Here is a 14,642-nt window from a genome sequence, read left to right on the forward strand (position 1 = left end):
GTTGGATTTTTACAGAAGCAAGCCTCACAAGAGTTTACATGTTGAAAAAAGCAACTTTCGGCACATGGATAGTATCTGTGAGTACGTGTTCAAAAATAAAAAACCCACTGCGGAGGAATTTCACATTGACTTTCTTGGCATCAGCACCTGCTGTCTAGTGGGTCAAGACAAAATACTGTGCCTTCAAGAGTTAATCCCATTTTGAACCCCTCCTGCAATGAAACAAGACATCATTAGGAAAAAGCCAAGTGAGTTCTGGAGGATTACGGTCTCTTTTTAAAAGCACTTAAATTCAAGCATATCTTCAGGCAGACAAACTGACATAGTACTTCAGCCTGAATTCACAAACACATTATTTGGTCAGCCACTTTTTAATAAGTCTCAGTGGTTAATTTATAAAAGACATTTGCCATACAACAGCATAGCTACAATATGTACATGAAGTTAAGAAAATACTATAGAATAACAACATTGAATATTCGTGTACATAGGTCAACAGAAATCCAAACAAGTTTGATGTGCACCATGTTGTTCCTGAGTAAAATTCAAGAGGATTTATAAGCAGGAAAGATTAGGGCTACATGAGCACAGAGTTTACTATATTTCTATTGAAAAATACAGGTAAGACATGGACATTGTTGCTGATACGAGGTGTCCCCTACGTTCTGTGGTGCCTCAAGAGCAGCCCAACAAAAAGTGCAGGACTACCCCACCTCAGGGGGCTGTTCTGAATTGCTCCCAGTGCAGTTAAACTAACAGGGCTTTACTGCCCACTGCCATCTGAGCTTCACCAAAATGGCAATTAAAATCATACTTGACCTACTGCAAATGAGAAAACTGTGCATTTTAAAGGCATGTAACTCAGTAAAACAAAATACAGTGGTATTTAGCAAGTGCTGTGAGTTGCTTTAAAAGTTCAGACCTAAATACCTGAGTTTACTTGTTGTTACCTGAGTTTTATTTATGTTATTAGTAGAAACACAAAAAAGGTTATAAGCTGGATGCTACCAGCTCCTCCGTGGAGAAGAAATTCATTCTACAAGTACTTTTTTTTGTATGCTTTTATACAGGCTTGGCTTGCTAAAGGTACTTAGTTTGCACCAGTCCTAAAGTAATAATTGCACTTTTAATACAGGAAAAACACTCTTATTTTCATTTCTCTTTTTGCATTAAAAGAAGCTGAATAATTGTGGCTTGACCCTCAAAAGTCACCTGGGAGTCAAGAAAATTTCAGACTTTGAAAGTTTAAGCAATTGGAAACAGGGCTCTGACTAGAAATGCCTTGAGAACATCAACTCCACTGGCAGATGTTGCAGTGCTCAGTTCAGTGAGAGAATGCTGATTGTGTGCTATGAAATTAGTAACAGGTCCTTTCACCAAGAAAATATCTTGTAAACAAAATAAATCTTTTTGTAAAACAATCTGTATGGAGATTAGGCACAAACTCAAGTCTTTCCCTCATATGCACAGCAGTACCTCAAGACCACACCTTTTGGGTTTAGAAGGTAAATCCAACGTCAAACCAGCTTAATTTCAAACAAATTCAAATCACGGGCTAAAATTTGAAAAGTGTACGAATATCTAATAATGCTGCCAGCTACTGCTATCAGGAGAGTAATGTGGAGAAACAGAACAAACCTCCTGGCAATAGTTACTAAATGGTCTGTGAATTTCCAAGTAAAAGTTGCATTTTCTTAAAGGCAGATCCATGCCATGAGATGCTGAGCCAGTAGCAGCACTGTGGTGTAAACACTCCCCAACTGTGCTACCCAGTTTGCTCTACCTGGGTGACACAGTGCTGCCAAGGCTCACTAATACATTTAAGATTTTTCCTTTATTTTTTTTTAACTCCGTATTTTCCAAAGGATTAATAGGAAGAACATTCAATGCAGAAAGTATTTCAAGCAAACAGTAGCTGAAATTCCAAGTGAAACACATCCTGTTATAAACAGTGTTCATTTACCCAAAGGCTACTATTAATTGATGTAACTGCAGTCAAAGGAGGGCTGCTTACCCAGAAGGAGAATTCAGAGAATTAGCCCTACAGACTGTTACATTTTTAACCCTGCAGTTACAGCATGCCTAGGATGCTAACCTTTTCAAGTATCTGAAGGCTGTTTCCAGTTTTAAGCTTGTAAAGAGATACAACAGTAAGGGATTGTTGTTGGTGCTTCAACCTGAGGATGCTTGATGAGCTCCAATAGCAGAACAACAGCAGCTGGTGTGACAAGGACAGTGACCTTCATCCTGAGCCAGCCAGAGCCTTCACTGAACATCCATCCCATTCCTGTCCTGCATGGTCTTATTTTTATCCTACACATTTAAGTTTGCTGGTGTCTTAAGCAGCTTCACTTCCGATGCCCTTTTTCCAGCAGGCAAAGAGCAAATCAGATGATGCATTTTGGAAGCACACATCTCACTGCTCTTATGCTGAGCATGTCAAGTTTTTTCCACACAAACTGATACTTTGTCACTTAGCACTTTACATGTGTTTGCTATGACTTAACTTAGAACTATTTCCATTTTCTTGAAGAGCCGTGGCCTCCTTGACCTTTCCTTCTGCAGCTTCACTCCAGCCACTTCTCCCCACACCCATTTAGTCCTTCTCAAGCTGTGATATTTTGCATTTAAAACAATTACATTCCCACATATTTGCAATGTGATCAATGCTAATCCATTAAGAGATTGCTGCTCTTTATGGATCATAATTATTGAAAAAGTTTTTAAACTTTATTACCAAAATGAACTCCTGTCCTAGCAGAAATCAGTGATGTGGTTGCCAGGGGCTGTTACCAGTTGCGTTCCTGAGAACTGTGGCTCTTGCACATTCCTGTCTGTAACAGGGACATGGCATTTCCATGGTCACTTCTAAGCCACACCAAACCCATGACCATCAATGTCAGATTCTGCAGGTACAAGCAGGCTCAAACTTCCATGACGACCACAAGGTCAAGAAGCCCAACAGCACAGAGAAGACATCAAAGCAATCCAGATGGCTAGCTGGGCATTCCTTTCATTAAAGGAATGTAAAATCCAGATTTTTCCCTCTTGAATATCTAAGTGGAGGACAAGAAGTGTGTAGGAGTATAAATGAAGGAAAGCTGCATAGTTTTAACCAATATTCCTAAAAAATTAATTGCAACCCTCAAACAGGAAAACAAATAATCAGAGTATCCTCACCCAACAGACTCCCTGTCAAAGTGATTGCAATCAAATTTCCAAAGATGAGGAAAGCACAGACTTCAAATCTCCCACAGCCATCGCTATTCCTAATCCCTCAGGTTCTGCACCATAACTCCAAATGCTTAGTTAATTTTTGGAATCTCCAAAACTATACTTGGGCAAAAGTATAATTTAAAAATAGAATCCAATCAGCTGCAGTCCAGCAAGCCATGGGAAGGCTTTAGGAGTAGATTCTCCTTTACATGCAGAGTAGAGCTGTTGCTGATGCAGGTAACAGAGCAGTAGTTCCATGCTGCAGTTCTCCCAGCAGTGCAGAACACTGAGTGCCACATGTGCTTTTAGGACTTCATATCTACACCTGAGCTGCACAGGGCTCTCCAGCACTCTGCTCCCAGGGGAAGCTGTTCTCTGATTATAACAGAACAGCACATGCCAGCTTTTAACTCTCAGCATCCACAGCTGTAATAGTAATGAAATCAGTTGCAACAACTGAGATTACAAATTATGATTTTTTTTCTAATAAACTTGACTAATGTGTTAGATAATTTTTTTTAATGACATAGGGAGTCAGCTTTTTGCTAAACATTATGTGCTCTCTCTCTATATATACATATATCATGCATTGCTAATTTTAATACACAACACTTAAAATATTTTGCCTTGTCTGAAATTCAGACACTTCAGCTTCTAATAATGTGTGTTCTTAGCATAACTCTGCCTGTTCATTAAAACCCATGTGTGCTATGGCTTCCTGTACACTAAAGGTTCAGGAAACAGAAACTCCTCATGCAGTCAAAAAAATCTCTCTGATTTGCTGATTTTCAGGGAATGCAGAAAAAGGCCACCCCATGGTTCTGGCCAGGAGAGGGAGGAAGAAGGGCTATAAAGGGTGCACCTATATTGTGACTTGTTTTTTCTGTGTTCATGTCCTCCTCAAGTAGCTTTTTTTACTTTAAAGGCATTTTAACAAGGACTGAGCAGTTTAGTTACCCTGCTAAGTAACAGTATTGTACTAAGGGATGTGATTGATACCTTATAGAGAGGAGCAGAGCTTGTTTTCACTAGAAACAGCTCAAAAACAATCCCTCTTCCAAAACCAGCCTTTTCTTGGTGTCGAGGATAAAATAATTCGGGTTTAAACCAGTAAGCACTACAAGACAAAGAACTACCACTTTATCAGGAGATAAATTTGCCAAAGTCAACCTTATGGCTCAGAAGTCAACTCACTTATCACTTCACAGTGACTTCACTCAATGAGCTTAAGTCAGCACAAACCCAGCAAAGCAATGACAAATTTACATATCTCTGAGAAGATTATTTAGAGGGCTGAGCATAACTTATTTCAGATGGAAAGACGTCAAGCCTACTGACTGCTTCAGGGCATGCAGGGAGAATGGCTTGCAGCTCCTGGAAGCTTTCTGGTATTAACTGCCTTGAGATTTTAATAAATTATAGCAGCTGCTGCTGGTATGACATGATCCAGGGAAACTTCTCCTCACTGCAAGATTTCTGGGAAAATAGACATTCATTTTATTAATGTCTGGATACAGTCAAAATAAAGATGAAAATATGTTTCAGCATAAGGGTGCAGGGAAACAGGAGGTTGGACAGTCATCAGAGAGAGGCCTGAGCTGTAAAAGTCACATCTCGGCACATGTTTGAGTTTTAAGCTCTCCAAAAAGATCAACAGCGATTGGACTGAGAAATGGAATAGACTGCTTAAGTGTGAAATTTGGATCCTCAGTGAAGTTTAAAAATAAGTGTTCCCCTAGGGGCCAGGGAACTTTATCTGATCTCGTTAAGTTCAGAATATGGGATGCAAAGGCAAAGCACCCACACTCAAGCATTTATTCTCCAGTGCCTCTTCTGTGCTGTGCTCTTCTCTCCCACTTTGTTCACAAATCCCCTCCAGCACATGGCTAGATCAGGACAGCTTTGCTGCATATGGGGTGTGTGTGCTGAGGCATCTCATGTTCCACACAAGAAACAGCGTAAGAGAGTCTGAAGTGGGCCGCTCCAGTCAGGCTGTCACATCTTTGCTTGCCATCCTCACTGCACAGTGAGCTGTATTCAGTACCCTCTTGGAGGAAGTTTACTCCTGGAACTATTTTATGGGTGTCCGTATAAAACCTACCTTTACAGATTTAATGGAATATATAATTACTGTAACTCAGGCTGTACTTCCATAATGCAAAAACGACAAGACTCCTTCACTTTGCATTTCAGAGCAGAAGAGAGGCCCACATTTCTCTTCCATGTTTCTTAATGTTGGATTTCCAGAGCATATTGAAAATTCAGTGCTCTCACCTTCCTCATAGGTTGTGTCTAACAACTGTTGAGTCTAGCACAGTTTCTTCTGCTTGTTGAAAGGTTTAACTCATCATGTACAAATAAAAACTTGCTCACAAATGTGATTGAGCTAACACAATCATGTACCAAAGGTTTTGCTTAAACCATTTCACTAGTGACAACCTAGTAATGTCAACTGCAGGTTTCGCAAGTGCACATGGAAAACAAAGTGAAAACATAGCAGTGAAAACAAAGGCTTAGTATTAGCACCTGCCAAGACAGACTGAAGAAAACTACCATCAGCTGTCCCTAACTTAGAGATCGTAGGCCCCTAAAAATGAAAATGGCCCTGACTCAGAGTTCTATATATAAAACATAAATCTTAAAAGTTTTTATGTATAAACACATATACTATAAACACGTATCTATATAAAAATAGAAACACAAGACAAACACATGCACATTTCAATTGTAAATGCTTTAAATACCATGATTAAAATATGATATACCAACCATCGCTGACGCTGTGCACCCAGGAAAGCACAAGAAGATAAAAGAGACATTAGGAAAAACATGTTTCAATCTGTATTTTGCACCAACAACACAGTGAAGTAACTGCACACAGTCTTTGCTTTGGCTCAAGTTAGAATATGGGGGTTTTTCATACCCTTTCAGCTTTACACTTGTTCTCAGTTGGATCATACGTGACGAGTGTTGTGCCTACATAAAGGCCCACTAATTAGTTTTCAGTGAACAGTTGATATGCTAGGGGGGAGTGCCTTTCTTTGCAACAGGACACAGCAACTCCCTAATGCTTGGAGGTTTTGTTACTGGTTGGTTGTCTCCTTTTTGTAGATCAAGAGAGTACAAACAATGATGGGAGATTTTCATTTCATGACTTCAAACATCTTTGATAAAGATTTTTACTACTCCATTCCCAGATGTTTTATGAGGTGGCAGCACTCTGTCGTGTTATAGGCTAACAATTCCAAATACTGACATTACCTGTAATAGGAACCCTTAATATGTGACATTTAAATATTGACATACCATTATTAGTGGTAACCACAGTTACTACAATTTATTTTTCCCTAAAACAATGGAAATGTTGGTAATATATCAATGTGAGGTGCTGTAAGATTTGGGGTTTGTGTTCAAGAGTTTGGTAACAACATTATAGCATTCACAAAACATAAGCATGTTGTTGGAATGGCAAAGAAGCCTGTTTTGGCTTTTAGCTGCTCTTTGAAATTATATGGGGGACCAAGAAGCTAAATTTCTTACTTCATATGGAGTAGAGATTGTCAGTGGAACCATCCTAAACTGACATGGAAGAGAAGATGTACTCAGGCAAAGTAAATGGTATTTAAATCTTGTTTAAGCCATTTAAAAGAGCTTTTGCTATTCTCTAGGCCAGAGAGAGGAACAGAAGGAGCCAGAGAGCAAATGCTCTTGGACTTTGTGGGCTCCGAAGAGACAAGAGGGCTGGAAACCCTGGGAATGCTTTCTACTGAGGAGCCAGGATCCTAGAAATTCAAGTTTCCATTATTTTCAGCCTTTTCTTCTGCTGGCAGGCTGCTTAAAAAAGAATAGAGATAAGCAAGCTGGCAAGGAACTAGAAGTTTTGAAAGTCTGACTGCAGAGCATCATTTGTTCCAAAATTTGAGGACTTTCTCCTAGAATTGTTTCACAATTGGGTCAATAACTGAATGGATACTGTTGAGTGTTTCAGAATCAACAAACATTTTCTGATAAAAACACATCAGTTCAGAATTCTTGAATCAGTTCTCAAAAGTTTAATTGCCCCAGAGTGCCATACAACTGTTTTTAAAGGCAGCAGATAATTGCCATGGCCCTGTAAGCAAGTAAGTCTGCCCAATGTTCTGAGAAAGCAAAGTGATGGCACTGAGGGAAAGAAAAAATGCACTGGGATGGTGGAGATTGCTGCAGCTGAGAAGGAGAAAGATCAGGAGATATGGAGGGTTCTTGGCTCAGATCTCTTCTTCAGCTCTCTCAGTCCCTTCCCAGGGAATGGTTCCCAAACCACCTTGGTTACTCTGCTGAGAAACCCCACATTAGTGTAGCTGACTCTACTGGTACTGATGCCATGATGATTTTTTTGCCTTTCCTTTTATACCCCTTTTATACCTTTTATAACTTCTGTATTCTTAGTGCTTTTTGCCTACATTCTTGGACTTGTTTGTCAAGCTGAGAGACTAAACATTTTAGAAGCTTCGTAGTTAGGGATCAGTGTGCCCCAGACCCCAAGGTGCTCTCCAGAACACATTCTGTAAACTAAGATAGAACCATCCAGGGGAAGGCTCCTTGGGGAGGGGGGCTCACTTGAGCCTCTCAGTGGGGAATCTTTGATAGATATGCTAATTAGTAAAACCTATAATGTTATACCAGATCTTTTGGGGGTGTGCATTTTGCAGTGGGCATGGAGGTGCATTCGAACTGGATGTGGTGCACCTAAGGATCCTTAAAATAAATACAAAGGCAAAATCCCTTTTTTCCTTCTAACCATGTTTGATTCTTGATTTTAAGACCAGGAAAAGGTATCAGTACCAGGTAGGGCTCTTGAGGCAAATCCAAACTCCAGCTCAAAGACCAGGAGATAAACTTGCTTAAAAGGAATGGTCAGCAATAGGGGTTTTCCAATGCGTTAGTGTGCGCGTTGTGGAACACATTGTCAGAGTATGGTAAGTATGTACTTCAAGAATAGGCACGCAGCCATCAAAAACCACGTAAATCAGTAGTTACCTGCATCTCATCTAGTTTGGACTGAATGTCTGGAGGGAAATCTCCTGCTCCACAGCTAAAAGGGTCAAAAGGTTCTGCTCCAAAAAGGTCTCTCTCTGGAACAACAGAAAAGTGAGTCACTGAGAGAACAGGTATGGGTTACGACTACAGTGCTCTGAAAAAGCCACCTTACATCTCCTTCTGAGCTGAGTAACAGCACCATCAGATACACCACTCATTAACCACAACTTTTAACATCCCCATTTGAAAGCTAGGTCTCGGGCAGTTTTCCAAACTTTAATACACAAATATTTTTCCAAGAACACCACCAAACTTCTGTTGAAGCCTCTCTTTAGCTTCCTTTAATGCTTGTTCCTTCTAGAGATCCGATGGGAAGTTGTTGCCATTTGAAGAGGGCATCATCTACTGACATGTGCTCTGGAGTCTGTGTGTGTAAGGAGTTTCAAAAATGAACAGGAAACAACTGGACATGAGTTGCCAAATTCCATCTCTACATTATGTCAACAACAAATTACCAACCAACTAACCTTTGTGTCCCCCATCTGCCACTCCTCAGGTTAAGGATGTCTTTGTGAGACAAGCAACTACTCTTACTCAGGCAAGGCAAGGCCTTTGTTTGATACAATTACAGCTGGCAGTAACTAAAACTAAAAATTGTCAGAGTTTTAAAATCTCGGATAAGATCACATCAAGAAAGAAAAAATAAAAAAAAAACCCCCAAAACCACAGCAGGATCAGGAATTGTCACTTATGCTAAAATTCCACTAAATTTGGGTGCATAAATAGAACAATTGCAAACTTCCCTCTTTCAATACCAGACGTTTGTCACTTTTTCTTAACTGCAGTTTGCATTCTAGTGGTCAGAGGGAGAAGGGCGTTTCTTTTTTTTGTCTGGGCAAGAATAAACACCTCCAATACAACTGGATTCTTTTTTCTTATTAGACCAGTATAGTTCTTCATATCTGACTGCTCAAAAATTTTTTGGTTTTTCAGGTTTTGGGTGGTTTTTCCTATCTCACGTTGGATTAAACTAAAGCAGTTGCAAAAATAATTTTGCTAACCCAACCCAACTGATTGCAGAATTTACAAGCTGCTACAGCCTTGTCACTGGTGGAGAGAAAACTGGAACCATTAGGAGATATCCTCTCTCCTAACTTTCGTGGCTGCCTAGCAAGAAACCTGACAAGAATTCTACCTACCTCAAAACAATTTTAGTTTTAGAGCATGACAAGAAAGGGGGGCAATAGTAACTCTGAAGTGATTGGACAGTTAAGCACAAGATTCACCCACCCTTAACACCCAAGGTTTCGGTGACAATTAGCTGCTTGACCCAAACCCCTGTTATCAGTGGTGCAGCACACACCTACAGCTGCACAGATGGCTTTATTTTGGCATCCTCAGAGGCAGAATTTTAGACCTGTGTTCTCTAGGCTCTTCAACATGTATTGTGCTTATCAGTCTGTCAGGGCTTTGCCCTTACCAGTTAGGTGTTATCAAGCTGCACACCAGGCATTTTAGATAGTTGGCAGCTATCATCATTTGCTCCCACAATAAAGCACAGAAATTCCCATCATAAAGTACAGAAACTTGAGCAGGAACTTGATTGATTACATATTTCAAAAACTGTGGCTACACAGCTCTGAACTGTCACATGGGACCAGGAGATGGCCCAGATCAGAGAGCCTTATTCCAAGAGTCCTCTTGAGCCAAGAAGAAATCCAGTCTTTCCTGGCAAAGGCAGACCACCTGCGTGCAAAAGAGACTTTAACTCGGATAATCCAATGTAAAAATTAGGTTGTCCCTCATCCTTTGCCTTTTTCACAGCCAAAATGGGTCTGCTCCAGTATAACTGGTGTCCTGAAATGCTCTAATGCTCCTAGCAAATAACCTTCAGATGTGTAGCAACTCTGACTTGCAATCTAACCGCTACTGGGCAAAAAAGTGATTCTACTTTATAACCCTCACAGTCTATTTGTTCATTATGTAGGTCCATTTTCTTTCTCTTTACCTTTAAAAGGAGCTGACAGTCTTCTCTGTGGTCAGACAATTGAAAGCAGGCAGTTCCAACACCAAGGCTTAGCAAACATTCTATGAATGTATTTAGGAAAAAACAGTGAAGGACGAGACTCCTGCATTTATTCATACTGAATTATGACTTAAGACTGTTTTAAAAAGCAAGTATTTTGTACACTATTATGGATATTATCTCACTCATGCCTTATTATTAGGCTTTTATTAATGAAAGCACTTTTGAGCTCATTAGCAGAATAGCAGAAGTTTTAGCTCTTTTAATGTCACTCTTTAATGTGGAAGATTTCTGAATTTATACTGTATACAAGGCAGAATTTAAAATCAACCAGAGTGTGACTTATTCCAAGGGACAGAACCTAATAAACCCTGCACAGAATCAAATTGAAAATAAAGAAGTATTACCTAGCTGGGTTTCTGTGGAAAGCTATTACTTGGGGAGCTATCTCTATCATAACTTGCTATCCATTCCAGCTGAACGAGACCACAGAACAACTCCTTTTCTGCATTTAAAGTTTGTGTGTTGTAAGAGAGACTGCACTGCTGAGAGTCAGGGAGGGATAAAGTGGAATATTTTCAGTAGCAATGCCAGTATTTGTCTTAGGAACAAAAGCTGAAGAACCTGTGTAAAATGGAGAAATACGAAGATTTCATCCCTGCAGAGCTGCACTATTGCATGGCATATCCATAAGCTTTGCCAGTGCTCACTCCACTCATGATGGAGGAGAGGCTCCTTTTTAGCACAGATGGGATAAACTGGTAACTTTTTATTTCAGGCCAGAGTATTTGCATGAAAATTAGCTATAGCAAGAATATTTTGCCTGGCACACTGCTCAAAATTACTGCAGCATAGGCAGGCATTTCTTTCTCCAATAAACAGCAATCAGGAAGATTTTGAAAATGATCCTTTCAGATGGTACAAATAATTTCCTTTCCCTTTCTCATTCCTTTCTGGATGAAAATAAATTCACAGCTTGCAAAATTGACCCACAAATTCAAAAGCCATGAAATGTTGATGTTTTAGATCCTCAGCTCAAACCACAGGATAACATGAACAAGCGATAAATTCTGGGACTTATCTGACATTCAGGAGAACACATAATACTGGAGAATAGCAACCTGCACTCTATGATAAATTCAATATTAGCAATTACTAAAGCAAAAATATAAATATTTGGCTTTTGTGCTGCAGCTGACACCCCAATCTCTACCTTAGCCATCATCCAGGCACACAGCTATGCTGATATATGCTTTCCCCAGATGGACTGGAGCAGCTGTGATGACAAAAATTAATCACACTGAAATCACACAAAGAAATACTTGGAATAAACTGAGACAGGGTAATCCAGAAAGCCTTTCCTTTAGCTGCAGGCTACTCCATATTTTTTTCTTTTGAAATTATTGCATCCATTATTCTGACAAAATACCCTTAAATATCTGCAGAAAAAGAGCATCTTGGAGCAGATTTCTCCATCTGCCAGTTGGAACCTTGTCCATGATGCATTTGTGTGAAGTAAATATTGAGCAACTCAAAAGGGAATAATCCTCTCCAGTTCTTTTCTGAGATATGAAATCTCATATCTGTGACAACAAGAAACACATAAGTCAATTCCTCCTTTAATTAAATAAAATTAATAAATTAATTCTGCCCATTCAGATAACTTACAAGAACATTTACAATCCCTTACCTCATGAGGAAGAAGCAGCATGGTCTCCAGCATTTTTGGTTGCATTTCACTATTTTGCAATTATTACCTAAAGAGTTAGCATGCATTTGTCCAATCATGCATCTGTCCAAACCTCCTGTACAAAAATTATGCCATTTTCTCTTTTAAATAGGTAAACCCCATCTATTTGCTATCACTGATACAGCCAGTGGTGAGCAGATATTTACTGAGTATCCCTGTTGGAACACTGCTGAATATGAACTCAAAATCTCAAGAATTAGTTCATTTTTTTAAAGCTTAAATACCTTGGAAATAGCTCTATTTCCAAAAAAAAAAAGGTCACTGTTGCTCCCCTCTAGTATTAAAAGGCTGGGTGCCTTAAACTATATGCTGTGAGCTCAGCAAAGCCAGAGGTACCACTTATAACCCCACAGTATTTTTTTCTGGGAAAATACCAAACGAAGAACTGATAAGCAAAATTCTAACTCTGGGCATTTCTCTTTATGGGAAGTGGAACTGTCATCCTGGTGCCAGTAATTGCCTATGGAACTCTCGGCCTTGGAGGAATGGAAAGTGCTTGGTATTGTTACAGGATTCCTACAAGTGTCCATGCCTTTCCTGGGCACTGTTATTTTTGGCTGATTTGTCAAACTGGCCAGAGGATGAGTAAGATGAGCTTTGGCTTTTAAAACCACATTTTCCTTGAGCAGCATGAGTGCCCTCCCTGGGTAACAGGCAGATGAGCCCCACTTAGGCAAAAGGAATAAATGAAGTGACACTAACAAACTGATGACACACTCTTATCTTTCTCCTTCTTTACTACTGAATGTGATAAAGGTGGAAGTTCCAAAATTATAAAATCCCACAAAATCACCATGTAATTTCATCAAAACAACCCTGCTTGAGTGCAGTGACAAAGAAAGTAGAGAGAGGAACAGGAAAAGATGATCTCAGAAAATGGAGACTCCAAACTTTGGCTCCTCTTGATTGCCAGCCCTCTGACTTGTACTGGAGAAAGAAATGCCAGCTTGCTGGTGCTGGCAGCAGTGACACCACAAAGCAATGCATTATTGCACATTGTTATAGTGATGGGATATTGCACAGCCTGAACAAGGCTCTTATGGGAGCTGAACTTTCTAATCTGGGACAGTAAAATCCTTGTTTGATTAGAAAATATTTCTCTCCTGTTTCAAAGACACTCTGAAATATGCCAAGAAGCGTTAATAGCTGATGGAGACAGTAATTTTCAACATAGAAAGTACCATGACACAGACTGAAAGAGTAGAGATGAAAAGCATAAAGACCATGATGGGCTCTGTAATCTCTCCCTGAAGTGGCATCTCTGAACTACATCATCTCGACTGAATGCAAATCAATGAAGTGCAGAAGCAGCAACTACTTTAAACAATACATATCACTGTTAATAAGCAACTTTTCCTTTATATTACAAAACCCACTGCCTAAACAATTGCAAATCTTTTATAACTGGAATTTCCAAGATCCTCAGGATGGAGTGCTGACTCCAAGATTGCTAGCCACAATTTCAATGGATCTGAGGTAGAACAATAAGTAAAAAAATAAAATCTTGGCCTGTAGTTCAATTCAAGTTAAGTTGCCATTCTTGAAATTAGATATGCACATTTAGATTTATTTTATGGCATTGTCTGTAGTTTCGGAGAAGCAGGTGCCTTTCAATTATTTATTATAAACCCATAAAATGCTCTCAAATAGAGCAGTTCTATTCTAATATTCTATTAGAATATTCTAATATTCTTTTAAACTATATGAAAATAGTTAATATTAACTATACTTGATAGAAGTCAACTTCTGTTAGTATACCTCTTGAGAATCCCACAGAAATTCATTAATTATTTTAAAATATTCTCTTTTAAAAGAGCAGGGGTCTTTACTGAATTAAGAGCCTCAATATCTACTTTCTCTTTAGAAGGTGACAGACATTCTGAGAAATGGAACCAAACAGTGTATCAGATATGGGCTTGGGAAGACATTCACTGACCAAAGTTATAAAATGCCTTTTTGTTTTTGTGCACAGCTCCCATTCACAGTTGAAAATTCTGCATCCTAGAAGCATGCCCCAAAACAGGGCATGATCTCCTCAAATGTGTTCCATATGGTGGCGGGCAGTAACATCAATGATCCTTATGCACTCTAAAACAGGCATCAGGAACAGAAGATACAAACACAGACCAGTATTTCTACAATCTCTAACATCACTTGTGCATGCTCCATTCTCCTCTCCCTCAAGGGATTCCCAAAGCTTTTAAAAAGACTTTCTGGACTCCTAAAATATTTCCAGTGAAGTCAAGAACCTTACCCTAGGTGCTTTCAAGCCTTTGCAAAATGAAATTGCTGTTGTTAATAACCTTTTGAAGACCTTTTAGGAGCGGTTGACAGATCTGGAGAGGTTCATCAACTGTAACTAAAAAACCCAAAGCTGTGCATGATATGAAAAGTAGAATTGAAAACAGCATTCCAAGACAGTCTCCTTCTTGAGGGTTTCTTTGGCTCTCCCTTGTGCATCACCATCACCATACTTACTCCACCTGCTGCCTTCCCCAGAAATGCAGGCTCTAGGTGCTAGAACTGTGGCTTGTGGCTTGACAAGGAAAGAACTAACACGAAATAAAAGTATTCCTTGAAGTACAGAAAAGAGACTGTAAAAGAAAAGCCAAGTTAAAATCCCCAACCCAA

General features: G+C 39.5%; 1 protein-coding gene across 6 annotated transcripts in view; it reads right to left on the reverse strand.

Annotated features, from left to right (window-relative positions):
• Positions 1 to 5: 5 nt before the first annotated feature.
• GULP1 (GULP, engulfment adaptor PTB domain containing 1) overlaps positions 6 to 14,642 on the reverse strand; it is a 95,405-nt gene continuing 80,768 nt past the window's right edge. For 3 of the 6 annotated variants that reach the window (XM_017729041.1, XM_017729030.1, XM_017729045.1), the window contains 2 exons: positions 8,236 to 8,330; positions 6 to 212 (listed from right to left, as the gene is read on the reverse strand). In XM_017729041.1, the coding sequence (XP_017584530.1) occupies positions 141 to 212; positions 8,236 to 8,330 (167 nt within the window). In that variant the 3' untranslated portion in view covers positions 6 to 140. Of the gene's footprint in view, positions 213 to 5,985; positions 5,997 to 8,235; positions 8,331 to 14,642 lie in introns of all 6 variants that reach the window. The other 3 variants (XM_008630250.2, XM_017729034.1, XM_017729042.1) reach the window with 2 other exon arrangements.

This window comes from Corvus brachyrhynchos, unplaced genomic scaffold (assembly GCF_000691975.1).
Source record: "Corvus brachyrhynchos isolate BGI_N302 unplaced genomic scaffold, ASM69197v1 scaffold370, whole genome shotgun sequence".
NCBI classification, from domain to species: Eukaryota; Metazoa; Chordata; class Aves; order Passeriformes; family Corvidae; genus Corvus; species Corvus brachyrhynchos.